The 25,489-nt window shown below is 37.3% G+C and overlaps 1 protein-coding gene across 3 annotated transcripts in view; it reads right to left on the bottom strand.

Moving 5' to 3' along the window:
* Positions 1-590: 590 nt before the first annotated feature.
* Positions 591-25,489, bottom strand: part of CLSTN2 (calsyntenin 2) — a 279,156-nt gene continuing 254,257 nt past the window's right edge. For all 3 annotated transcript variants that reach the window (XM_072343954.1, XM_072343955.1, XM_072343956.1), the window contains 8 exons: positions 22,827-22,993; positions 19,358-19,506; positions 17,770-17,981; positions 14,904-15,074; positions 14,175-14,320; positions 12,808-12,931; positions 11,378-11,562; positions 591-10,754 (listed from right to left, as the gene is read on the bottom strand). In XM_072343954.1, coding sequence (XP_072200055.1) covers positions 10,551-10,754; positions 11,378-11,562; positions 12,808-12,931; positions 14,175-14,320; positions 14,904-15,074; positions 17,770-17,981; positions 19,358-19,506; positions 22,827-22,993 — 1,358 coding nt within the window. In that variant the 3' untranslated portion in view covers positions 591-10,550. The remainder of the gene's footprint in view (positions 10,755-11,377; positions 11,563-12,807; positions 12,932-14,174; positions 14,321-14,903; positions 15,075-17,769; positions 17,982-19,357; positions 19,507-22,826; positions 22,994-25,489) is intronic.

Raw genomic sequence — 25,489 nt, 5'->3', positions numbered from 1 at the left:
CACTCAAATCAGGAGTTCAGTGTCTGATGTTGCTGTCAGCACTTGTTCTGGTCAATGCAACCCAGCTAAGAGGGGGAGCACTGATTTAGTGGCTCAGGTTATGTGTTTGCCTTTTGCTGAGAGCTCAGAGGTGAGTCTTGGACTCTTCTGAAAACTCATAAGAGCTGAATGGCATCTTAGATTTCTGACATTGAGTACTTGTGAGCTGATAATTAAATATGTGTGTTGACATACATATCTCATGTTAATAACTAGATTCGGTCTGAGGGGCTAACAGAGAGGAGCTGTAGGCAGAGCACAGACAAAAAGAAATCAAGTTAATTCCTATGTATTCCTCATGTATTACTTATGTGAATGCAATTCACAGACAGATGACTCAAAGTGAAAAGTCATTTGAATGTTTTAAAACTATCGAGTCTTCAGATGCATGTCATGTTACTCTTCAGGAACATGCAAAATTGCTGACAGATGGAGACCAGATACTTAACCTCTGCTACCAGAGGTAGGAGTGTTCAAGGGTTATTGTTCAGGAAATGAAGAAATACAATGACTGGTGAAATAAAGATTACAGAACATTATTTTTTATGTGAAATTCTAAAATTATATTTATTGGCCAATTCACAGAAAGTGCCTTAGTGACCACAAAAATGAATCCAGTTTTATACATGTACAGATGTACAGGCCAAGTTTTAAAATAACAGATCTATTTCCATTATGCTTTTAGTAAATCACATGGAAAACATCAGGATATCAAAAAATCTCAAATGCATAAAAAAAACCTGCAAAACAATGTGTTTTTTAATTAAATATACCACTATGCCATGGGTGGAGTAGAGAAAGGAGGGTTGTACACAACTTATTCTCACTATATTTAAAGTTAACTTTCACGTACTTTATTATGTGTCAAAATTTACTGTACATTTTCATAAAGAGAAGGGTTTTCTTAAAAAAAGCAGATTTTTTTTGTCCAAAAATCATTTTCAGTTCATATTAATATTTTTCATTGCATATAATCATTAAAATCATCATCCTGCATAAATTTAATATATTCACACCTTCGTAAATGCATTTAGCATCTGCAACAAGACATTTCAAGACATGGTTTATGATTGTTTCATGTAGGATATTTTATATAATGAATCTCTCTCCTGGACTAAAGAGACTGTAGTTCTGAGACACACTTAAGAGGTCACAACCACAGAGTATGTGTTTATTTGAATCCCATCAGGCATATATTTTTTTAATTATTTAATAGAAGTGGTCACAATAACACAGAGTTCGGTCCGTTTGCTAGGAAACAATCTCAAGGTACAAAAGACATGCTGCCAACTGTGGTTACTGCTCCTCAACAAGAAGTAATGCATTGGTATGGAAGCAAATCTGGGAAATGGTGAACTGCAAGGGAAAAGTTCTACATTTTTGCAATGAGAAGAAGTGCAATTTTTTCTGTCAAATATGAGATTGAATTGTCCTGGCCAATTAGAGCCCAGAGCTGTCACACTGAATATGATGAGATTATTTCTCTTCAGAATCCTATGCTCTGAATAACATGTAAGCTATCCTACAACTATACGGCTAACTCTAACTAGACACAGTCCAAAAATATTTGAGGTGATCCCTGCTCTGCTGCTCCCACTTGTTAAGTCATGTTTTATCGTTCCTTGATCAGGAAATCCTGTTCTTTTTTATCTCTGTGTTGTAACCTCACCTTGCAAGACCCATCTCCACACCTCATCTATTAGACTTGACTTAATCATTTATGAAATGAATTATTCTTCATTCCATGACTGGTTTTGGAAGGGTGATCAGAGGAGAGATGGGCAGCTACAGTAATACATTTTGTTTCAGAAAATGGAAAGGTATTACTGCTAACTTCTCTCATCCACTGTATTAGTAAACATGAAGGAAGTCATCTTTCTTTGATTGTGATGGCAATTTGTCATTCCCGATAACAGCTGTGCAATGCTTAATGGCACTTTTATAGGTACAAAGATACACTGGTGGAAGTCAATATTAGAAGGCTTCATGTGCCTGCTCCTTTTTTGCTAACTCTTTTCTTGTTCTTTTGACAGAGCAAACAAGGGAGGTACTCAGGTCTTAGTGAAATGGTGATGCAGAAATCTCCACAGCCTTTAAGTACAAGGACTTCAGTTGTTCTACCTTTCAGATACAGCAGAAGGGGTAGAAGAAGGAAACAGAAGAGCCAAGCTACTTACATCCTTTACTGGCTTGCTGGGTAAGCATGCTTCTGAGACGGAGAATTTTGCGTGGGGCATGCATGAGATCTAACCATTTAGTCATTGTGCTAGAGCCCATTTATGCATCAAAAATCTAAAACATAGCATTAGGCACAGCAGCACTCAGTAAGGCTGGCACAATTCTATTCCACTGCAACAGTTGGCACGTGTCTAGAAATCTTGTAGAAAGTAGGTGGTGCATTCTACCAATATGGTCTGATGAAAAATAACTTATATTATTCTGTTTAAGAAAATAGACTGGTAATGGTTACCAAGGGTATAACTAAGACTAATGAGATAAAAAAGGCAAAAAATGTTGTTTAAATTTATTATCAGGAAAAGCTTTTTTCTAGTGGTGAACTCTAATGACTCCCATAATTCTAGTGGACTCCCATGGGAAGGAGTAGAAACGCTCAGCTTAGACAAATTTAAGTAGGCTGAAATACCCTGCTCCCTTCCCCTAGCACTAGAAGATACATGCTAGGGAACAATTCTGTACTGTTAGCCAGATAAAACTGCCTCTACTACTTTTTCTTTACATCTAATTTCTACATTTTTATTTCTAAGATTTAATTAGCCTTGCAACAATTCCTACGCATTCTGAAATTAAATGAGATAATAATCAGCAGGAACATGAACCTTAGTGTCTTATTCTGCAAGCAATGACCCAGTGCCTGTTATCCTTGTGATGACTGTGTGTACAGAACTGCTGTTGACCACGGTCAAGTATTTATGTGAGATTCTAGTGGTGCAGTATTTAACACAGAATATAAATAACATATTTTGAGATGACTCCCTCATTTTTATATCAGTTTATGGAGGATCTAACAATAAATATGTCAGTGTTTGATTCTGAGAATGGAGATAATAGCCGCAGCTCTCAGAGTTGGCTGGGATTACTGTTATCTGTGAATTTTTTTGTGTGTGTTTTCAAAAACAAGGTTCCTAACTATGTGGATATTTAGATAATTGGATTGTGACAGTAAGTTTAAAGGCCTTTGCAACATGGAGTACAGTCTGTCTTTGTTGGTTGTTCCTAGTTTCTTCTTCAATCTATGAAGTATGTTGGTTTCACAAACCCTCTAACACTTGCTAACACAGTTTATGTTCAAAAAATTCTTCTTATTCCTTCCAACTTAATTGTGTACTTGAATCACAGTGGACAAAATGCTTCGGCTCTAATTACCATGGCCCTGCCTTAAGCGTAGAGCATTTTATATTTAATGTGGCACATGGTGGTAAATTTGACTTTACTTGTCATGGTCTTGCTCCCTTCCTAGCTGTGCAGGAGGTACTGGAACTAATGATCCAGCTACAGGTAGTTGCCACCATTCTGTGTGACTTAAGCTTTAGTTCATTACTGCAACAACTACATCCATGCTGAGAATGAAGTGTTAGGCAACTGACAAACACCCACACACACTCTCCCTCACTCAAGCTTTTACTTCCTCTCCAGTTTCTAGAATACTACATTCCAGGTTTTCTTCACACCAACTGGAGACCTCGACTCTGTCCATTTTTCATGGGTTATTCTCTTACCTTTGTTCACTCTTCCATAATCAATAATGCAGTTTTTCTATAAAAACTGACTGTAATTAATCCAATTCACATTCCAAAGAACATGCCAGTTCAAACAACTGCTTGCCTTCTCATGTATCTATAGGCTCTCATTAGCAGACTGTAGGCAAGGATTTGTTGCAAATTTCAGTACTGGTTAAAAATCGTAATAGTAACAGACTTGGTTGGGGTTACCTGGTCAAGACGCTTTTATCCATTTATACATTTAGGGGGAAAATAAACAGAAAGAAAAAATGAAGAGGTAGTTGTAACAATTTGTATTTTTTTTTTTTTTTCCTTTGAATTTTATATTTTAATAAGCATGCAGGAACCTGAAGGAACTTTAGACCCAGCAAAGAAGTTAAACTCTGAAAATGCAAAGCTGTATGCAGAATTACAGCAAACAAATTGGTGGGGCAGCAGAATAGCTTTTACTCTCATGAAATTCCTGAGTTTCTATAGTATAAGGATGTAGTTCTATCGTAAAACTTTTGTTCACCATTTTGAGACCATTTTTCTTTGCCTTATGCACCCTGTGTGATAAAAGCTGCTTTCTTTAATCAAACATTGTACCTAGCTGTGAAAAAAATTCTTTTGATTCCTTGCTTTCAATACAGGCACAAATCGTGACAATATGTGGCCCTGTTTCTTCTACAGCTGATAAATGCAGAATTTCACTGGAGTTGCAGAACTGAAAATAGGAATGAAGGTTTTTCTCTGAATGCTTTTTTATATGTTGGTAATGTTTCAAAGTATTGTGACCGTTTCCTCATAAAGCAGTAACTAAGGAAATTAGTCTCCAGTTCTTGACTATAACCACAGACGTTCATCTTGCCTATCTAGGGTGCTCTGCAATGGTGATCTGGAACAGAATTATTGAACTGTAAGATGAGCAAGCCCCTTGACAGTACTTTTTGTAGGGCTCACAGCACTTAGCAGAGAATGTCAGTATCATTATTCCTAGGGAAAAAGAGTGAAATGGAAACTAACAATTGATCCACTGTCAATACCCACTGAAAAGGCAGCAAAATTTCTCTTGGGAAGCAGGACACCTGAAGTGGTGACATTGGTTTCATTGCTGGGAGTGAAGTTATGAACACGTAACTAGAACCTCCTAGTTTTCATTTTCTTGTGTTAACTTTCCATCATCTTGGTGTTGCAATTCATCTGGTATTAGAAACAAGTATATGAAATGAAAGCCCATGTTCTACTTTCCCCCCTTTTTCTTGTGCTCTTTTGCACACTTATGTTTTGTGAATATCTCTTCTTTAAGGAAAAAATAATAATAATAATCCCAAACTCATTAAAAATAAAACAAAAAAGAAAAGAAAAAACAAGAACAAAACCCCTGATGCGAAAGCAAACAGACTGATCACAGAATATACTTTACTTCATCTGCTGGGTTAGCTGAGATTTGTCTCATCTCCTTTGCTGTAAAGCTGACCATATTCAGCATTAAGGGATTTCTTAGTTTAGTTTAGCCTAAGGAGGCAGAAACGTAGTGCTGTTATATAATTGTTGATACTAGTTTAAACATGTGGAATATCAGATTTATATAGCAGATTGTTGTATACAGTTAATATTTTCAAAGGTGCATTTATTTTTGTTGCATTAGTTTTTGTGGGTTTTTTTAAATATATGTATATATATTTATACATATTTATATGTATTTAAATTCTCTCTTCTCAGATTTGCATGACTGTTGTCTCTGAACAGCCCGAGGCAGATACCAAGGAAAGATCAGCAGTTACAGTGAACGTCCAGGGCTGCACTAATTGCAAGGCTTGCTCTCAGAGGTGAGTAACACATGAAGCTGTGGCTGATACACAGCCCTTTCTGCCCTTCCCTCAACAATTTATCTTTCTTGTTTAGTAATTTTATCAGACCTCTTTGGTTGGTTGTCTGTGATTTCCAACTTGCCAGCAATTAATTGCACCACCTGACTGAGATCCTAAAAAGCTCAGAATTGGCCTAAGGGCTCTGACTCTATAGGCTCTATATTCCAGCAGTTCCAAATATTCTCTGAGCAGCTGCAAATGTGCTGTTTGAATTTATACAGCATTACAGAAAACTCTAGATACAACAAGAGTTGTATTTCCAGTCTAGATATTGTATTTTTATATCCATATATTAAATATGTTTAATTAACATACATATGAGAAATACCAGTTTGTGTGTGCTTCTCAGTCTGACAACTGTCAATACCTGTCAGAAAGAGATTTATTTTTCCTAACGCTGGGATTTCATTAAGAAGCAGAAGACAGACAGACATCTAAGTAAGTATATTTAGCTTTGTGCAAGCTTCATCACTATCATTTTCTGCCAAATGAGCCCTTTCTTACTGTTGCTGTAAAACTCTTGGGGCCTTTTTAACAGTAGTGTAGAAATAGTACACAATATGTACATCCAGGAAACAACTACACTGTAGTGAAGTAAAATATTGGCTAAAATAAATATAGAAATAAGAATTAAGTAATTAAATTAATATTCATGGTTAGGATGTTAATTAATTGTCATAGCATTATTTGGCTCCTTTGTCTCCAAAGAGATTCCTGGATAGTGTTTGTTTATATGAAAACTGTATCATGCTAAGAGAATTTTATTGCCATTTTCAGTAAGCATACATAAACTTGTAGTGCTATACTGTTATGGATATACTTAATTCATAATGCTGATTATGTTAAAGGAAGAGACTTTTCTCAGGTCCAGGAGACATTCTCTCAGTTTAATTTAATTTCTTTTCCTTCCTTAAGTAATTAAGTGTCCTCATCCTTTTCCATACGTTCTTAATTTGGCATAATTTATATTCCAGAATACCGGAAGCAGCTTCTTAGGGACATTCCATCAGACATTTTTCTGTCTGTCTGTCAATCATGGATGATGGTAGAAGTCTTCAGCGTGCCAACACCAAAGCTTCCATCAGAGGCAGTATCATCCTTCAGCCTGCTTTTGTCCTCACCAGGTAAATGCATTACTTGTCTCTTGGGTCACAGAATGAGACAGCTGAGTGAGGCACAATTTTATGCAGGGTTCAGAATAGCTGCCAAAGTATCATGGGGCTGCTTCTGGAATTATCTTTCGACCAGGCCTTAACCTGGAGTTGCTACCGTCCAGTGGCATTATTTTTCAGTTTTTAGCATCAAGCAAGAGCAGCTTCTGCAAATGGGGACTGATGGATGGTGCATGTTCACAGCGAGTCCAACACCAGAAAGGGAAGCACACTGCACATTCACAGCAGCCCTTGGTGGAGGAGGTCCTTGACAGTTAAAAAGCAGTAGAGCCATTACTGCCTTTTCTAGTGAATAAATAGTCCAGCACATTTTATTTTAATTAGCACTAAAGATGTCATGAACCCTGTATGTCTATTTCTAATTTGAAATGGCGTCATTCAATGTCACAGATTTTGAGACTAATCTCCAAAGTTAAGCCTCATTAGTTCTCTTTGCAGAGACAGATAAATAAAATACCCATGGAGGGGATGGAAGTGAAAAAGAAATGTGAGCTACTGATCACAAAACTCAACTTAGGCAGTTGTGTTAATGCATATAACAGTATATCGCTGTCTTGAATTTGCATTTGCATCTTTTCCCAGCCTTAGATTAGAATTTCAGCAATTTTAAAGCTGTCATTGGTATGATACCATTTTAAATCTCTGTCGTCACAGATTCCAGGTGTTGTAATATATAACAGGGGTACAGCTTCAGAGATGGTGTTTGGATGCACTTGTTTATTGCTACTATAAAAAAAGCCACCTTTTTTTGTGCCTGGATAGCACCAAGCTTGCAACTGGACTTAGGATAAACATTAAGTCAGAAGCTGTCATTTCAGAGTTTGCAGCATAAAGACATTTTCTGGGGAGGAAAGGTGAGATGTATTTGGCTTTTGATGGGGTGGGGGAGAGTGCAGAAGGGGTGCTTGTGTATGCATGTATATGTTCTGGTTTTGTTTTAAGAAACTAGTTTACATCAAAAAAATAACGTTGGGGAAGCAATTTATTTAAAGTAATTCAAACAGTTTGATGTTTATCTTGTTCTACTACTATATTGCTTATAAAGTCACTGTTGTAAAACCTATACAAATATTTTACCTGTACAGTCAAGCTTCTTACTAATGTTTTCTGTTCCTCTGAATGAACAATGCTGCATAACCCACTTTAGCCACCACTTAATCTAAAACATGTGCAGTGATACGCTTTAGTTTTCTGAATATTTTGTTGCAAACCAAATTTAAGTGATAACACCCATTCCTGCATTACTTTGCTTAAGTCTAAAAAGGTAAGTTTATTTAAAGTAGAGAAAATACTTTGTATTGGCTTCTTGTATAATGAATGTACCAGCGTGACCTGAAAAGATTTGCTTCCAGTAACAAAAAGATAGAAATCCATTGGCTGAACAGACAGGCATATGAAACAACAAAAGGCTATTGATAATATTGTAAATTGCTGTTTCAACTACCTTTCACATTTGCAGTAACAATAATAATAGATAACAATAATAAGAAGAACAGAGACATTAAAAACAATCTAAATAAAGTCCAGTTTTAAATATGAAATTGACATTTAAATATCTTCCTTTAATTTTAAATTTCTTTTTTTTTCTCTGAGCAGAAAGCTTTGCTGAGAAATGTGCTGATAAGTATCATGAAGGGCCTGCTTCATGTCACTAATAAAAGTAGCAGTAACACTAGGGAATGATCTGGGTACTAGGATCTAATAACAAATTTCTTTTGCAGGTTAGGCTGTCTATAAATAGATATCATAGCCCATTTTATATCATTATTATTCCTGCAGATAAATTTTCTGTATCTAGGCCCAATTCTTCAAATATTCTTTTAATTCCTGGGAGAGACCAGAGTAAAAATGAAATGGGACTGCACAAGTAAGAAAACTTCTACAATGCTGGTCTTAAAAATGAACATGAAAATCTCTCATTTTAAAATATATTAAGGTTCTTTTCATTTACTTTCTCGTGATGAAACTGTACTATCTAGTTGTGGTCAGTCTTTTCCTACAGCTGTCAGATGGATGCAGAAATTGACTTAAAAAAAATCTATCACCAACTAGAAACCCCACAATAAATTCTCTGAATTCCAAGACCTGCAGGAGCTGCTGCTAATAATGTTGATGTAGGTGAGTACCCTCAAGACCTCTCAGGTTACTCTTTGCAGGATGAGTTCTCATTCATAGGTGCTCCTAGTAACTCAAGACCATCTGCTTGTTTCTTTGGGAGAGCGGACAGCTTAAATAGCATATTACACACGTCAGTGATGAAATAGTGAACAAAAGGAACTATTTAGGAGAAAAGCAGAAAAGCCACTAGGCAGCATTCACTTCCATGCCATTTTGGTTTTTATGCATTAAGAACAGTTATCCTAGCAACTGCTGCATTACTTGGTATGCAGAACAGCTGAAGACAGATAGATTCCTAAGGAATGGGGACAGAAAACACACCACACAGACTTACTAACACGTTGTATGTAGCCTTTTTTCCCCCTCTTTTAACAGTGTGTAAGAAAAATATGCTGTGTTACCATAACTAAAATACTCTCTCAACCTCTTACAAGCTTTTTTCAACTTCTTTTGGTTCCAGGTAGGTTTTAGTTATCCTAGTTCTATTTTACAAAACCTTTTCTTAACAATAATGGCTTCAGGAAGAAGAAATAAAAGGGAGAATTATGTGCCCAGCAGCGGGCTGACAGTTGTGTTGTCACTTTCTGTTGTGTCACTCAGGGTGGGGTGGTGGCATACTTCTCTACAGAATAGAGGAATTCCAGCTGGCACTCAGCAAAGCAGAAGGGAACATTTTCCTCATAAAACGTTATTGTTTAAGTCCCAACCATACATATCCATGGTATAATGAGGTCACTTATTTTCCACTATTTCAGTTAGATACTGCAGCAAGCTAATGATTTTACAAGATGGTTAAAGCATCGATTTGCTGCAAATTGTTCAGTCCATAACTAATGAGTAGCTTTATAGGTTTACAGTATATCAATTCAGTGAGATTTTACTGTTTGTGTAAGATCATTTCATTTCTGGACATAGAACAACTTTTTTTTTTTTCCCCCAGTAAGCTGCAGCATCCATTTTCTTCAGCTTCTATGCATGGGTTGGATAAAATCCCTCTCTTCATGGTTCTGATAGCATTCTTGAAAAATACACTGTCCATTCCTACACAGGCATACATGCATCCCTTATCAAGTCCTAAATATATTCCCTTGTAGAAGATAGTTATACAAGAAGGCAGGCAGGAAGAGACAACAAATGGACTTCAGTCTCTGTCACCTGTAGCACTAAAACTCTCCTAATTTGAACTGGGATTATATTACATTACACCTGTAAATATGTGAAGCCAAAGGGCAGGTGTGTTATTTGGACCCACACAGATAGTTCTTCATAAGAAGCTGAAATCTCTCCTGTATGAAAAAATAGCAAAGGCAAAAAAATTCTATGGACTGAGTGACAACACTTTTGTCACAGACCTGTGGTACAGAAAGAGGAAACTGAACCCCATGCTTGCTAACAGATTAAGTTCTAGATTACTTTAGAACTGGCAATGCCAATACAATTGTACCATGTGTTCTCCAGCCTTTGTAGGAAAAGGGTCAGTTCTACCATTATCAGTTACTACAACAAGATCATTTTAGGCAAAAGAGTTACAGGCAAGCAGAAGTTCAAATTCTGTCAATTAATTCATATACTGAAAAAACATTGTATTGGTGATTACAAAAGGAGCAATGTGGCTCGAGGGCTGTTTGTTAGTACGGGAGTGTTGAATCATCCCACTCCAACTGCTCTTTCCTGGTGAGATTCTGCTTGCCTCTCTTTTGGACAGTCGCTTCCTCCTCTTCTTCCTCATCTTCCTCCTCTTCACTTTCATCTGATTCAGCACTGGTTGTATCTTCCTCTTCATCATCTTCCTCTTCACTCTCCTCTTCTACCCGGTGAGGCTTTTCATATTTCTACAGTACATTTAAAGAAATGAGAAACAGACAATACAAGAAAAGTCCCTTCCTGCCAGTGGCTATGAGAACATGGATCCTTATTGCTCATCATTTGAAAACACTAGCGTGCTGGAAAGAATCTGCTTTTCTGTTATTATAAACTATTAGATATACTGCAGTTCAGTAGCAAATATTCAAAGCCTACTATAACAAGAATGGAATATTAGTAAGTGATACCTTTGTTGGTTTTTTTTTCCTTATTCAAGCTGACAAAATGTAGCCCCTCAATGTCTGAATTGCTGATCATTTCCCCTCCTTTAAGCCTATTAATATCTACAAAGTAACTACTCCATCTTGGGTGCCAGGAGGGCAAAGACAGATGGAGAAGTTGCACCAAAGAATTCTGCACCATGTATTCAGCAACTATTTCTGACAATAAAAAAAATATTAAGAGCTCAATTTATATATTACTGTGGTGTGCAGAGCTCAAAAAATTTGGGGTCCTGCGTACATATAACTGTTCTGCCAAGCCTTGTTAAATGTGCACAGAAAAAGGTTTTAAACTTGCAGCTAAGAACCTACCAGCCTGGACAGTGACTCCTGGTATTAACATGATATACTACTATGTTTCAGTAACTTACCTCCATGGGGTTGACAGTAATAGTCAGAGCAGAATCGTCCCAATCCATTTCATTTTCCTTACTGCTCTCATTGTCTGTGGAGCTGTGCTGCTGGGCTGTCCGAATTCTATAGACTCCCACAGCTATGATGAAAATGAGTACACTCACACAGATCACAATGACGACAGTAGCCACACTTGGAACAACTGAAACAAAAAGTGGAAAAGGCAACAGGTTTATGTCTATGGACAAAGCTGCCTACAAAACACTAAACACCTTGTCTATTTTTCACTCCTTGGTATCTATTCCTCTGCCACCTGTCTGGGACTGCAGAGATGGTGAAGTATCTGCTTTCCAGGGCAGAGTATATGCAAGACAATAAGTATTGCAAATCTTAACTAAGAAGTTACTGTGCCTAATGTTCATTCTTTAATTCATTTCATTACAGAAGTCAATCAGTCGAGAATCAATTTCAAAACAGTTTCTACAGTTTCATCTTACCTGTGTGTTGTCCCCTTCTGACTACAGGTAAATGAAGCTTTAACATTAGCTGTGAGAAAAATAAATCAATCTGTTTCTACAGTTTTATTTTACAAGGTTTCAAACACTCATACTGTGATTTCCATTGCCAAGAAAAAGAACAGAGCATTGATACTCTATTGCCTGTGTTACAGTCTTTCTTGGAGACTCTGGAGGATTTTTCCTCACTGTTCTAATTGAACTCTGAGAATCCTCTATCTCCAGCTAGTCACAGAAAGACATCTCTCCAAACTACTCTTATGTTATCAGATCCATAGTTGCACACATTACTGGACATGCACTTTTGCTCCCTGGGTACTGCTGTTCCAGGAACTACAGTAGTTCTATACTCCATTTTACTGCGTTGCCTGTAAGACTGGAACTCTGAAATCAGAACAAGATGGAAGAAGAAAAGAAAGAAGAAGTACTTTGCAATAGATGGTTCTGCAACACAAATAAAATAAAATAAAATAAAATAAAATAAAATAAAATAAAATAAAATAAAATAAAATAAAATAAATACAGTAACATTGCAGTCTAGAACTAACTATGCTTATTCAGCTTTATTCTTTACATACTTACTTACCAGAATAGGCAGAAACAGGGATGCCATAGTAATACAGGAAAGACAATACCCTTCATACCATTCAATACTATAAACAAGACACCCCGTTGACTAAATTGAACCAGAGTACTTAACCTTTAATGTAGACGTTAAAAAGAATACCAGCTTTTAGTACTAAGTACATCATCAGAAAGAGAAAACTCAGTATAACAGCTTTCTGTCATAAAGGTGCTACAATCAATCTGAGGTTTCACAAGATATAGCTATGGAGAATTTCAGTGCTTTATTTGTTGATCAGACTAAATCATAAGGGATGTACCAACAGAACAGAATCATTAAGAGAAGTCACTTTAAAGGTATCACATACCTGAGTTGTGAACAGTACTTATGCTTTCCTCTGGATGGTGGACCGACTGGAGAAAGTGTGGCTGTGCAAGCACGTGGTTTACATGGTCCATATAGTTGGAGTTGGTGCTGTGTAGGATATTAACCTGGCATATGAGAAGTATAAGAGATCAGACATTGTATCATCAGATATTCTTCTGTTTTCTGTTTGCTGCCTCCATATACTATATTATATTCAGAAGTTCATCAGAAGATAGGAATATCAGTACATAAACCGTTTAGACATAATTCCTAGCATTAATGGTCTATCAGCTATAGATGTTGCAGTGCCATAGAAAAATAAACTCTTTTTATTCGTTTATCTGTATGGATAAATCCATGTCATCCAACTCCACACAGACAGATTCCTTTTCTTTTTTCTCCTTTCTGCTGCTCAGCTTTTCAGTGCTCCCAGAAAGTTATTAGCAAAAACTCTGAAATCAGTGTCATGGCTGCAGAATGCTAAAGGTAAGAATCACTTTTAATGGAACTTAAACACCTGCTATTGTTCAAAACAAATTACGAAGTTTTGAGCTCGTTGCTAAGGTCTTTCATTTCTGTAGTTACTTGTTACCTGGATTCTAGGCTGGATAAGCAATTTCTTCACCATCAGTATGTGACCCCTGCTGAAATGCATCAGCAGCCATTTTCTGTCTCTGAACCAGCATGAGACATAGGACTGACTTAGTACCAACAAAAATAACCTCACAAGAGGTATCCACATTTTCCTGTAGCAACTGACCATATATGGGTTGTATGAAAGATGAAGGCCATCCTATATGTTCAGTAGCTGTATACTGACTTCTCAAAGAAATCTGAAATCATTCAAGTTACCAGGAATAATTTCCACCTAATGGAGAAGATTTTATAAACATGATTATAACTAGGTATTGCTTGGCAAAACTGAAAAGTTGAACATAGCAGGAAAGAAAAGTGTGACAGCTTAAAAAGTAGCTAAGGAAACTAATGAAGCGGTGGTGATTTACTATGAAGCATACAGATCTCACAGCAACAACAACAAAATAGAACCAACAACTGTAGGACATCTTACATGATAGTTGGAGTTATGAAAAAACAATGACAACTTTATCCTCCATTCTGTTTGAGCAGAAGTCTCTCTGTTAGAGGAGTTCAAGAGAAGCATCATCACAATGCACCTGACTAGACAAATCCACCATAAGGAATGACCATAAATGTTAATTTCCTCTTTGTATAAAACTTCAGAACGCTTCCTGAATTCAACGTGCCAATCATTCTACAGATTTTAAATAAATCTAATTGTTGTGAAAGACGGGGCAACTACTCTGCTTCTGTGTTAGAAAAGAAAGGCTTAACTAAGAGATTGCTTACCTCCAAGTTGAATTCATTGCTGCTGTAATGGCCGTTCAGCTCAGAGCACTTGATTCTGAACTTTCTTTCAAAGGTGGCAGAAGTGTACCAGTTACGATATCGAATCTGCTGAAGAACCTGTTCGTAGTTGTGGATGGTGTCCACACCTGAAATGGTGGCAGCACATAATCAGTTGGAGTGCTATGCAACCAACACTCCTTGCACAGAAGAAATCAAACAGCCACAGAAAATATGAAACTTGGCAGTGCATCAAATATTTCCTAACAGGGAAAACAGCTTTTTGAATCGAATCTAAGTCCATAATGGAGAAGAATAAATATAACCATGAAGATAAATAAAGTATTAATTACTCAGAGGGAAGAAAAACAAAACAAACTAAAAGGGTAGTGAGTTACCAGCACTATGCAGGAGAACTGAGGAACCCCCTCATTCACACATTCCAGCATGATGGTCCACAAGATCCTTCACAGTTAAAGCAAGCAGTGTTGCTTTTTTCCTTGTTTGGGGAGTACAGAGATGAGACAAAGCTGTGCTGTATTCATGGAGGATAATGGATAAACACAACATGCCCAGACAACAAGTAGTAATGATTGCTTTTAGAGACAGTCTCTCCTGAAATACTTTACTGGTAGCACACCACAGCTTTCTCTCAAGTTACGCTGTCCTTTCATTCCAAGAATGTAACTGTTTGTGGGAAGAAATAAGGGAATGCAAAGTCTATGAACATACCATAGATTGAATATCCTGCTGTGGAATTTGTGGCGTCTAGATGTTTTCCTTGAAGCTCGGTACGATCTAGTTCTAAACACTCGTGTTCTTGATCTAGTTCTGCACCAGTGACCAAAACATCACAGAAATCCAAGTTGTGGAGCATTTCCTTCAAGACCACCGGCTTATTGGCTGTGAAAACATGGCAGATACCACAAAGAGAAAAAAAGAAACAAAGAATTTTGCAAAGATGTCTGACTTGTTCTTTGCTCATATTAAGCACAACACACTTAAAGCAAATCAAAAAAGAAGCATTTTGCCTGTTCAGATGCTGCAAAAATGAAGGCCTACACACACATAGGGTGATGGAATATAAATTTCTCTATATTTTTTCTATAGTAAACTCATGAGCAGCAGTGCAGGCAGAAAACTAAAATTGGATCCTGGAAACAAGTTCATGTTAACAATTCTGCTTTTCAGTATTGATACCAGATTGGTACCACAGATTACAAATATCAAACATACCAATGCTTAGATATTTTTTCAGTTATTCTGTGACTCACAAAGAGTTTGCATTATGGGGAATGCTATGCCACCTATCTGAAAACATCACGGGATTACCATAAATGGCAAGAGTCTGTATAATATGACATAGAGAAATTATGTCCTAAAGTGACTAGCCATCAATAAGTATGATTAAAACAAAATCTATCAATGGAATAAAAGTATTATTATTTTATCAGTAAGTATTATTATTATCAGTGTATTATATTTATTCTGTGGTAAACATAGCACAAAGGGTCTTGCAAGCCTGCTTAACCATCACCCTGAAGATACCAAAGACAAAGACATCTGTCTTGGAACTCGACACCCATTTGTATACGTTCATTTTGGAGGGTATATAAGTAAGCAAAGCATAGGTATAAAAATCTTACACACTAGATTCCCAACTCCTTGTACAGTGAATTTGGGGAATCTAAACTCTACAGCTGGAAATAGTTGTAATTTGTACTGCAAAGTTCAGAGGCATCTCAAATCTGCAAGTTAGGCAAATCTGAATATTACTTAGCCTGATGGGTTGGACCACTCCTTGGGAAGTTATAAGACAGGCAAAAGCTGGGTTGCAAAGAAAGAGAAAAGCCTGAACTGCTCAGCTTTGCTGCTTTTGCCACCACTGCTGGATAAAAATGAAAGGGAGAGACAGCACTTTCAGTCACGCTGGGTCACACTGATTTCTCCAATGAAGGAGGACAAGCAGCAACACTTCAGCATTCCAGGGGTCCCCTGCAGGTGAAAAAGGCCTCAGAGCCATAGTCATAATGCTGCCTACGGCAACTGTCTGCTCTGCTTTTGAAGAGAGAAAGACCTGACTGGTCCTGTGACTGAGGAATACATGGTGACTACATTAGCCTCCTCAGCCTTGCCGTGTGCATCTCTGCTATACTTACGATGATCAAACTATGTAACTTCCTAGTAAGAGCAAAAATGGGAACAGCTAGATATAGGTGAAAATTTATGGCTATCTTTGTTGTGTACACAGGTCTGTCAGATAGTATGCAGTCTGAGAAAAATAATAGCGCAAGTTGTACAACAGAGGAACTGAGAGGCAGAATTCAGTAATCACTTGCAAAGCACAGCTATCCTCCAGACCAATTATTATCTATTCATTTTAATTATTAGTGGATATAAATAACAGGTGGCACATTAGGAAGTACCTGGCTTCCCAGCAATTAAGTGACAGTATCACTATATAGTAATGCTGCTACATTCCATCTGAAGGTGAGACTTCAGTCTTTTTAAGTAAAGCAGAGGTGCTACAGCCCTAACTATGGCAACACTTGTATTTGGAAGAATTGAGAAATACAAAATTTATAGAGGGCAGTAGTTTCTAATTCACTGAGCAGTTTTGAAGATGTCATTACATTTAGCCACATGGAGTATCATACATGCAGTGCCTCTAAAATGAAGGATAATTACCTCTTTTCCACACAGGAATTAATTTGACATACCTTAATTGTATGCAGTTCATACCGTGATACAATGCACTTTCCAGCCTTCAGAGAATAGATGCAATTTAAGGCAAGTTATGAGTAGCATTATTATAGGGAAAAGCTTCAAGGAATCCTTGCTCCCACACCTGCACATCATTAATGATTTTATCTTTCCAAGAAACGTACATCTAGTGGTTGCTTATTCTAGCCCACAAAATATTTACAAAGATGCATTCAGGTTGCTAGGATTCTTACTTACCTTGCACAAAATCATCCAAAAGGATGATTTCTTTAGACAATCTTTCTAAACCATATTTTTATTTTGAAATATTCACCTAGTGTCAAACAGTCGCACACATTTTTCATCATTAGAATAAACTGTCATCACTGAAAGCCATCTTTGTAAATGATTATATTTCTGTTTTGTATGGGAAACTGAGTCACAAGAGAATTATGTTACTCACTCAGGTATCATCCAAAACTCAGTAGTAGAGCTGGAAGTGTAAGAACAGACAAACTCCAACTATAGTCAATGAGTATTTTCCACTGTCTTAGTACAATTAATAAAATTTGCTTACAAAATTTAATGGAAATACATTAGTCAACAGAGTATGTGGAGAAGAGTAGAAAAGAAAGGAATTAACTCTGAAGTAAGCAAGACATGAAATAGGAAGCTGCCTTTTCAAAAGCACATTCTGATCAATCAAATGAATAGGGATTTGTTCACTTTTTGATCTGTTTAAGTGCAATGTCTTCACTACAGTGTTGCTGTTGACTAACGTGGCTTAAAGAATTTGGGCTAAGTGACTTTGTGCTACCTTTTTGCATTAACCTTTGAAAAATGTGAGGGGTCACATACCTGAGTAAGCAATAATATTTAAAAGAAATCAACAAACCTCCATTTTTTTTTGAATGCTCCATTTTTGTGGCAGTGCTGACAATCCTGATGTCAGGCAGCAGAACGACACCTCTTTCACTTTCAAATTGTGCAGCTGGTCTAGCAAAGTGGTCCATCCCACTTATTGTAATCCTGGGCTCACTGGCCTGAAGCACCATTACGTATGCATCGATATCTGGGATATTAATGCAGACATCTTCACCAAAACATCTGAAAAATATGTTGTTAACTGGATATAACGCATTACACATCAAAGGCATGTGGCACTTGCATTGTCCAAAACCCACCTGATGCCTCTTATTATTTACTTTATTTCAGTTAATTCCTTTAACATTGCTACATATGGATGTGTATCAGTACCACGTGCATCTGTAGGTAGGCAAGCAATAACAATAACAGCTCTATTCCTTTCTATCCCTGCCCAGATTCACAACTACAGAAATTAGAAAGAGAGAGCTAAACAAAGAGCTTTGTGGCAAGCTTTATCTTTAGAAAGGTCTCTATAAGAATAATATTTAGATATTTTACTGACATTTAACAAAGAAGTGCACAGTTAAAAAAAAAATAAGATTAACTGCGTGATGACAATTATGTGTAGTAAACCTGACTTTAAATTCTCAAGGCGGAATCTAGTGAACATAATGGAGGATCTTGTCATGTGTGAGTAGAAGGGCCTAACCACCCATTTATACTGGACCCATCATGGACTCATTCTGGCATGCCCCAGTTTTTAGTAGAACCTATATGAACGTTTTTGTTTGAATCATCAGTGTGCTTTGAAGTTAATCTGCAAACACCCTGTACCTTACAGCATGTTTGTACAGATCATGGACAGCCTTGGGGTGTGCAAGCTGAATTCCATCTTAGTGACACTAAATCAGAAAGATGCTCTCTGTAGTGCTGTCAGCCAACAGCACCAGAGTAAACCAAGTAAAGAACTGCACACAGGGTGTATCTGTCACTAGCTGGTTCTCTCTCAACTGAGAGCTCTCACAGTGAGTTCTCTCTCTGTGCTCTGCCCAGTGTCTTGTAACAGAGACCCCTGGAAGCTCAGGAGAGGCACATGGCTGTTTTATTACACAGAACTGTGAACGCTATGGTGTAAGTTCTGTCACAATTTTTGCATGAAAATGGAAGGACAAAGATCTCTTGGCAGCCACAGAAGGATATAGACAGACAAAGACTACTTCAAGCGCAGCCAGAAAAGCTCCTGCAGATATACGGACTGTAAGGAGTAATAGGCCTCCTTTGAAAAGTCATAGCTCTATGTATACTGAAAGAAACTATAACTATTTTTTTAATGATCATTAAAATAGTTATGCAATAAATGCATACAATCTCCAGTCCAGACTGCATGCTCCAGACTCCAAACTGAACGCAAGTAAATTACATTCAAATTAAAAGTTTCTTACAAGGAAAATATCAAAACAAAACCATAAAGTAAATCAGCACAGAAGTAAATGAAATTCATCTTTTCTGCTCAATAATATTGAAATATGATTTTACAATTCCCCTTTTTCATTTGTTTGAAGAAAGAAATAAGTCTTTAAAAACACTCTAATCAGGTTAGCTGGTTTAAAACTTACTGGACTTTAGATGAGACTTTGAGACGTCGTATGCCTGCAGTAGGAAACTGTCTAGAGTTGATGTAAGAGACCTTTCGGAGAGCTCGATTTATATTCTCAATGTCATCTCCTTCCATGACAAGGACTGACTGGGAAGGGTTGAAGTGATACTGAGGGAAATGCATATAATTAGTATTTAAGGTACCAGGTACAGAGTACAAAATAGGATGATTTTAATGAGTGTTGCCCAGATGTAAGTTTAAAATCTAATGATTTAAGGAAAAAAAAAAACCCACAACCTTTAGTTGCCACTATTGGCTGAGTACGTGTATTGTTACCCCCAAAATGTTTCAAGTCTGTCATCTATATAGTATATTAATAACTACTGTACTAATTAATTTCATAGTAAATTTATCCAGATTTGTAGTATTTTCCCAGTATTATCTACTTTGCTGATACTAATTCTGCAGCTGGAGAGCTGAAAACATAACCTTACCATTGTTATTATTACAACTATATATATGTTTTTAGGTCACAGGCATTCCCCATATAAAAATATTGACTTACACAAGAGCAGTATGCAGAAATATATTTTTCTTGCTTTCTGTTTAATTTTACTCTAGACAGCCTTTCTGACATATATTTTGACATGATTGAACAACAAAAAAATAGAGTGTTTCTCTCCTGCATCTTCATTAATGTCAGACAAAATAAAGGGGATTCTCCTGTCTCTGTCTCATGATCAATAAGGGTGTCATAATTTAAGATGAAACTGCTGCTTGTGCAAAGCCAGCTGCTAATCTGAGCCAAAAAGCCTTGCAGAGTCAGTGGCTGTTCTTGTAGCCCTGATTATTCGCTATTCCATTGCACTGAACTCAAAGCAGTTCTGCTGACCAAGATATTTTGCTATTGTATCTGCATAGCAAGCAATTGATTTTTATCTTCAGCATGATTCATCCTGATTCCATTTTTTTTTCCGTCTTTTAATTGGTTCAGCAAACCATCTGCATTGCAGAAAAAGCAGATCAGCCCCCTTAATTTTGTACCCTCCAACTGACAGCACAGAACACAGAGATATGCACAAAAAACAAGGAAATGCACCCTCCTCCTCCTCTCACATTGCAAAGCTGGATATTATGTATATATGAGTGTATTCTATTGTATACAGACAGTGACTGTCTATGCTTCCTTAAAAAGACAGAGGTTAAAAAGTGAGTAAATAGACTATGAAGAACAGAACAAAGTGTGAGTTCTCTGTTGAACAGAACACAGAGGACTGGGTTCAAAGCTTGCACAGGAAAGTCATAACGCTCCGAAGGGTATATTTTAACAAAGAGTAGTCATGACATGAGTCACAGCCCACATACACTTCTCTTTTCTATCTGTAAAAGAATAAAATGAGCAGAGCGAGACTCTAGCTAGCTAGTTAACTTAATAGCTCAGCTGCCAGAACAGCTGGAATGCTGCCAGAGGGACTGGAGAAAGCCCCAGTCTGAGCCATTTTTGTCTTTCTCATTAAAAAAGGCTAAAAATAGCAACAGTTTAGACAGTGTCTCTGAGAGCTGTTACAGATCTGTGAAAATGAGGCTGCAGACAGAAAAAGTCCAATGCTGCTGCATCAGGAACAGAATTACAGCTACATTGCTCTTTCCTAGGTGGGTTAAGGGTAAAGTGTGTCCAAAGTGACCAGCAGAAATTCCCTACAAAATCAGCTTGCCAACACTGAATCTGCTAAGTACCACATAAACAGCTATTACCTGTACAACTGTGAAACACATGTATGTGAGATCACGTATGTTTATTTTTGAACAAGAAAGTATTAATTTTCTGTTGAAGTCTGGGTGCCAACTTTTCCACTTTCATCCGAGCTTCTTTTTGTCTGCATGGATAAGAAACCCTACCATGATCTATCTCTGACTGTCCTTTTGTTTTTGCCTCCTGCTGTTACACTGACTGTTGATCTGGCTGAGAAAGTAAAAATGAAAGCAGTGACTTTAAAGAAATACCGTGCTTCATCTGTCCTTTGGAAAATGAAAATGGTTTGAAGATTATTGCCAAAAAGAAAAGGAGGACAACAATCCTCCATTTTTCCTGTCCATTGCTATGTAAGAAAACCAACCACCTGCACTGAGCCGCACTGGGAGGCATCCTGGAGTTTTCCAAGTCCATGGAAAGACAGACAATTCAAACACTCTTCAATTTCAAAATGTGAAAAAAGAGGAGGAATTACTATGCTATTAAGCATCATGCACCAAGTATAAATGTCTTTAATTCATGTAAAACCCCAGCAAAAGCACTTACTGGCATGCATATACAACTCAAGTTCTACAAATCACTAGCTGCTCACTGCATGCATTTTCTTTTTAAAATAGCTGGAGTTACCAAAGTTCCTCCTTGACTTTGCACCTTCAGTTTATATTTTCGCCCCTGTTTTTAGAAATGTGTTGGTTATACTAAACCACGGCATCTTATTACCTGGACAGATAATGAATTTTATTTTACGTCAGTCTGCTATCTGGTAAAACAAATGGTTATCTAATGAAATGTAGTAAAAGGCACTTCCAGTGCATAATGCAGATCAAGTGTTACAGCTCCACTCTTCTCTATCCTGAAAAACACATTGCCAAGTAACCTGTGCTGTTCCACTGCAGCCAAAATACCTTCTCAGTTACTTGAATCTGAAGTTTCGCTCCTTCAGAAGATGGTACTGTGATTTGTGTACAAGGAAATACCTTACCTGTGTTATACACTTTAGGCACCAGAATACCTACCATCTAATAACAGGATCGGTATGGGACATCTTAAAATGGATTTTTTATGTGGCAATAATAATCAAGATTTTACAAGTGTACCCAAAAGAACAAAACTTGTCTTAATGAATGCAAAGCTGTCTGGACACTACGTCAACTGACTTAGAATTTCTTACTCTCTACTCTCCAATCTTAGAAAAAGTTCTACAGAATCAGGGAAGACTGTCGTGCATAATATGGATGATAACAATGCGTATGAAAATGTTTGATTTGAATTTCTTGATTTTTTGTTATCTGGTTTTCCCCTTGGAGTACATTCAGGCTTTCTCAGACCTCCTACTTTGGAGCTTCTTTCTACCTCTAGAAAAAAGGTCTTCCAATTACATTTTGCATTGCTTTAAAGCTCTTTGACATCAAAATTTAGTAATTCTTTGGAACTTTGTCTACTCCAGTAAGACTATGAAAGTAAGCATGAATGAGAGAGAACATGACCTGGCAATTCTTGCAGGCTGTGAAATTCCAGCACCTTACTTTCTGAGCATCTGCCTTTGCAATCGTGGAAGCATTTTGCTTTGCAGCGTCATAGATCTTCTACTGGTCCACTTTTTCTTTTCATGACTTTATGTGAAATTACATTGGCTTCAGGAGCACACTTGTACTGTGTGTACTCTACCTTGGTCTCTACACTTCATAAATCATCTCTAAATTTTTATCAAAGTCGATGTCAGTTCATTCCTTACCTTCACTCCTTGGCCAAGACTCTGAAGTGAATTAATATCCAGACCTTCCTTGCAGGCCTGCAAACAGGAAATCACTTTCTGACTCTCAATTTTTCCAGGACGGATAGTGAGACTGGCAAGGCTGCCATGGAAATACTGAGCAAACCTGGGCTTGGTGACTTCACCTCCTGCAAGAAAGAAAATATAAAATGATTATTGTTACCGATACAGAAAACATAAATAATTCACTTTTTTTTTTTAACGTGCACTTCAGGAGTTGAAATCAGGTGTAGCCAATTACTTTTGGAATCCTATTTATTTTGCTAAGTAAAACTGCTTTGTGGGTTGTTGGATGGTAGCAGCAACCTGACTTTAAGATTATTGTCAGTGTTCTCCCAGTACTGTATTGAGGTGCTTAAAAAGCTGAGATAAAATACTTTGAGGCGAAGGATGACTTCCCAAATCTGTGCCCAAGGGAGCAGAGCATTTTCAAAAATGAATTAATGAGATTATTATAGTGATCAAACATGAATTTCAAAACATGTTTGAGGCCTTACCTTTATTTATGCAGAAATTGTATCTGCAAGTTCTCTACTGTAAGTTCTCTTACACAGCCTTTACCTTTTTTCCTCCAAAACCAGCTCTGACAGACCTAGATGTGCTTTGTGTAAACAATGTGCCATATTCTCTACAAACTACTGTCTCTAAGAATACGGTATAAATTCAGAGCATTCATTGCACACTAATGCACAACACTGTCCTAAAAGGCTTACAGTACCTTATCCAAACCATCTCGTTTGGTGCTAGATGAGGTCCCATCACAGTATATTACATTAGACCCTCTAGCTATGCTCTATTCAGCTTCACAGTAAGCAGCTTCAAAGGAAGACTGATCTTCAGGAGTCGTCAATAAAATGTGATTATATACTGCCTGCAACAGTGATCATCGCGTCTAAATTACTCTTGGGATATTTAGTGATTTACTCATTCTCCTCGAAGAGAATTTTTAGAGCTTGAACTTCCTGCAAGCGTTAGCTGAATTGGTGCTGTGAATTACTGCCTACCTTGAGACTGAAAGGACCAAGAAAGCCAGACAATAGTGAAGCCTCACAGACTAATTGCATTAGCAGTAGATAAGCTGCTGTAATTGTTAGATAACTCATCTTCACAGTGTTTGTAGCTTTAGTTCCCAATAACCTATTTCTGACAGGCAAAATACCTCAGGCTTGAACTTTAACTTGAAGATTTGTGTGTGGAATAGTATTAGGAGCAGGGCAAAGTGGCAACTTTAGTTTAGGCTGATGTTACTGCCTGAAAGCCATCTCTTTTAATCTGTGCAGTATAAGCACAACATTTTCCTTATGTAGTAAGGAAAATATATGCTGTTGTGCTGAGAGTAAAGAAGGTGTCTAGGCACGCTGCTTCTTCACTGAAGCAGACATTTCTGTTCTTTCATGTTAAGACTACAGTACAAACTGCCGCTCTTTGTTCTTCAAAGAAAGATCCTCAAAGAGAGATTATGTTTTTTCTCCTCTTTCATTTGCCTGTCGGTTATACGGAATTCTTCTTCTGGGCCAAATTTTAGGTTTCATAGAACCTTTCACATCTGCAACTTCTGAAGCAAAGAATCAGTCTGTACTGTAATTTAGTCCTTATCAAGGTAATTAATTGGTAAATAGAACCCTACATGGATGTTGACTCTTCCCGAAAGCGTTGTTACATTTATGTCTTTGAATTGTCTTTGAAAGCATGTATTTCCACTAATAATATGACAACAGTGTACCTGGTCATGACAAAAACAGGTGAAACCTGACAGAAGAAAAGAATCATTGTGTTTTGAAGCTTCACATTCTCATATCCTTACCGTAGTTCTGAAGACAGCAAGTTCTAAGTTTCAGACCTTAGGTTTTGAAATGTAGAAACATACAGTAAGTGTGCCAGCAGATCTTAATAGTTCTGATGAGATGCAAAATGAGAAGCAGTCTCGGACAAGCTAATGTACTTAAATTTGAAACTAGTTCCTTAAAACGTATGAAAGAATAGACAAGAAGCTAAAACAAAGAACTAGGCACTATGGCTGTCTCTGGCAGTACAAGCAATATAAACCATCTGAAGTGAACCTACAGAGCTGCATGACTGCTGCTTGCATCCACTCATAGAAATTTCAGGTTTGAATTTATTATTTTTTCTCCCAGTTATTTCATTTCGGACTAATTCCTGATCCAAAGTGACACACTAATGTGGATGTGCAAACACAGCAGCTCCGTAAGCGTTTATCTTTAGCCTGCGAGTGAAAAATAGCTGGGAATAGCTACTCTCCTGCTGTATCAGTAGAGACATACATACAAAAGTAAGCCCACAGTCACAGCAGGACGATTCATACTATGACAGTTGCATTGTAACAGCTGGTAGCAGGATCTGAAGGGACACTATGGGATGACCTAGTCTGTCCATTAGCCCCAAGACAAGATCAGCTGTACTGCACTATTCCAGAGAACAGCCAGACATGTTCTAAGCTTTTCTGAAGACAAAGGTTCCTGAAGCAGACTACACCATTCGTTACTGATCTGTATAGGGTTGAAAGCTTATTCATAAAGAGAATGTTAGCTGTCAAAATATTACCATATTTTTCCTCTGACAAGCTAACCAAGGTCTTTACTTCAACTCTTCCCACTTATAACTGT

Source organism: Excalfactoria chinensis, chromosome 9, assembly GCF_039878825.1.
Source record: "Excalfactoria chinensis isolate bCotChi1 chromosome 9, bCotChi1.hap2, whole genome shotgun sequence".
Taxonomy (NCBI): domain Eukaryota; kingdom Metazoa; phylum Chordata; class Aves; order Galliformes; family Phasianidae; genus Excalfactoria; species Excalfactoria chinensis.
Note: the sequence above shows the minus strand (reverse complement) of the source record. Positions and strands in the feature narration are given on the sequence as shown.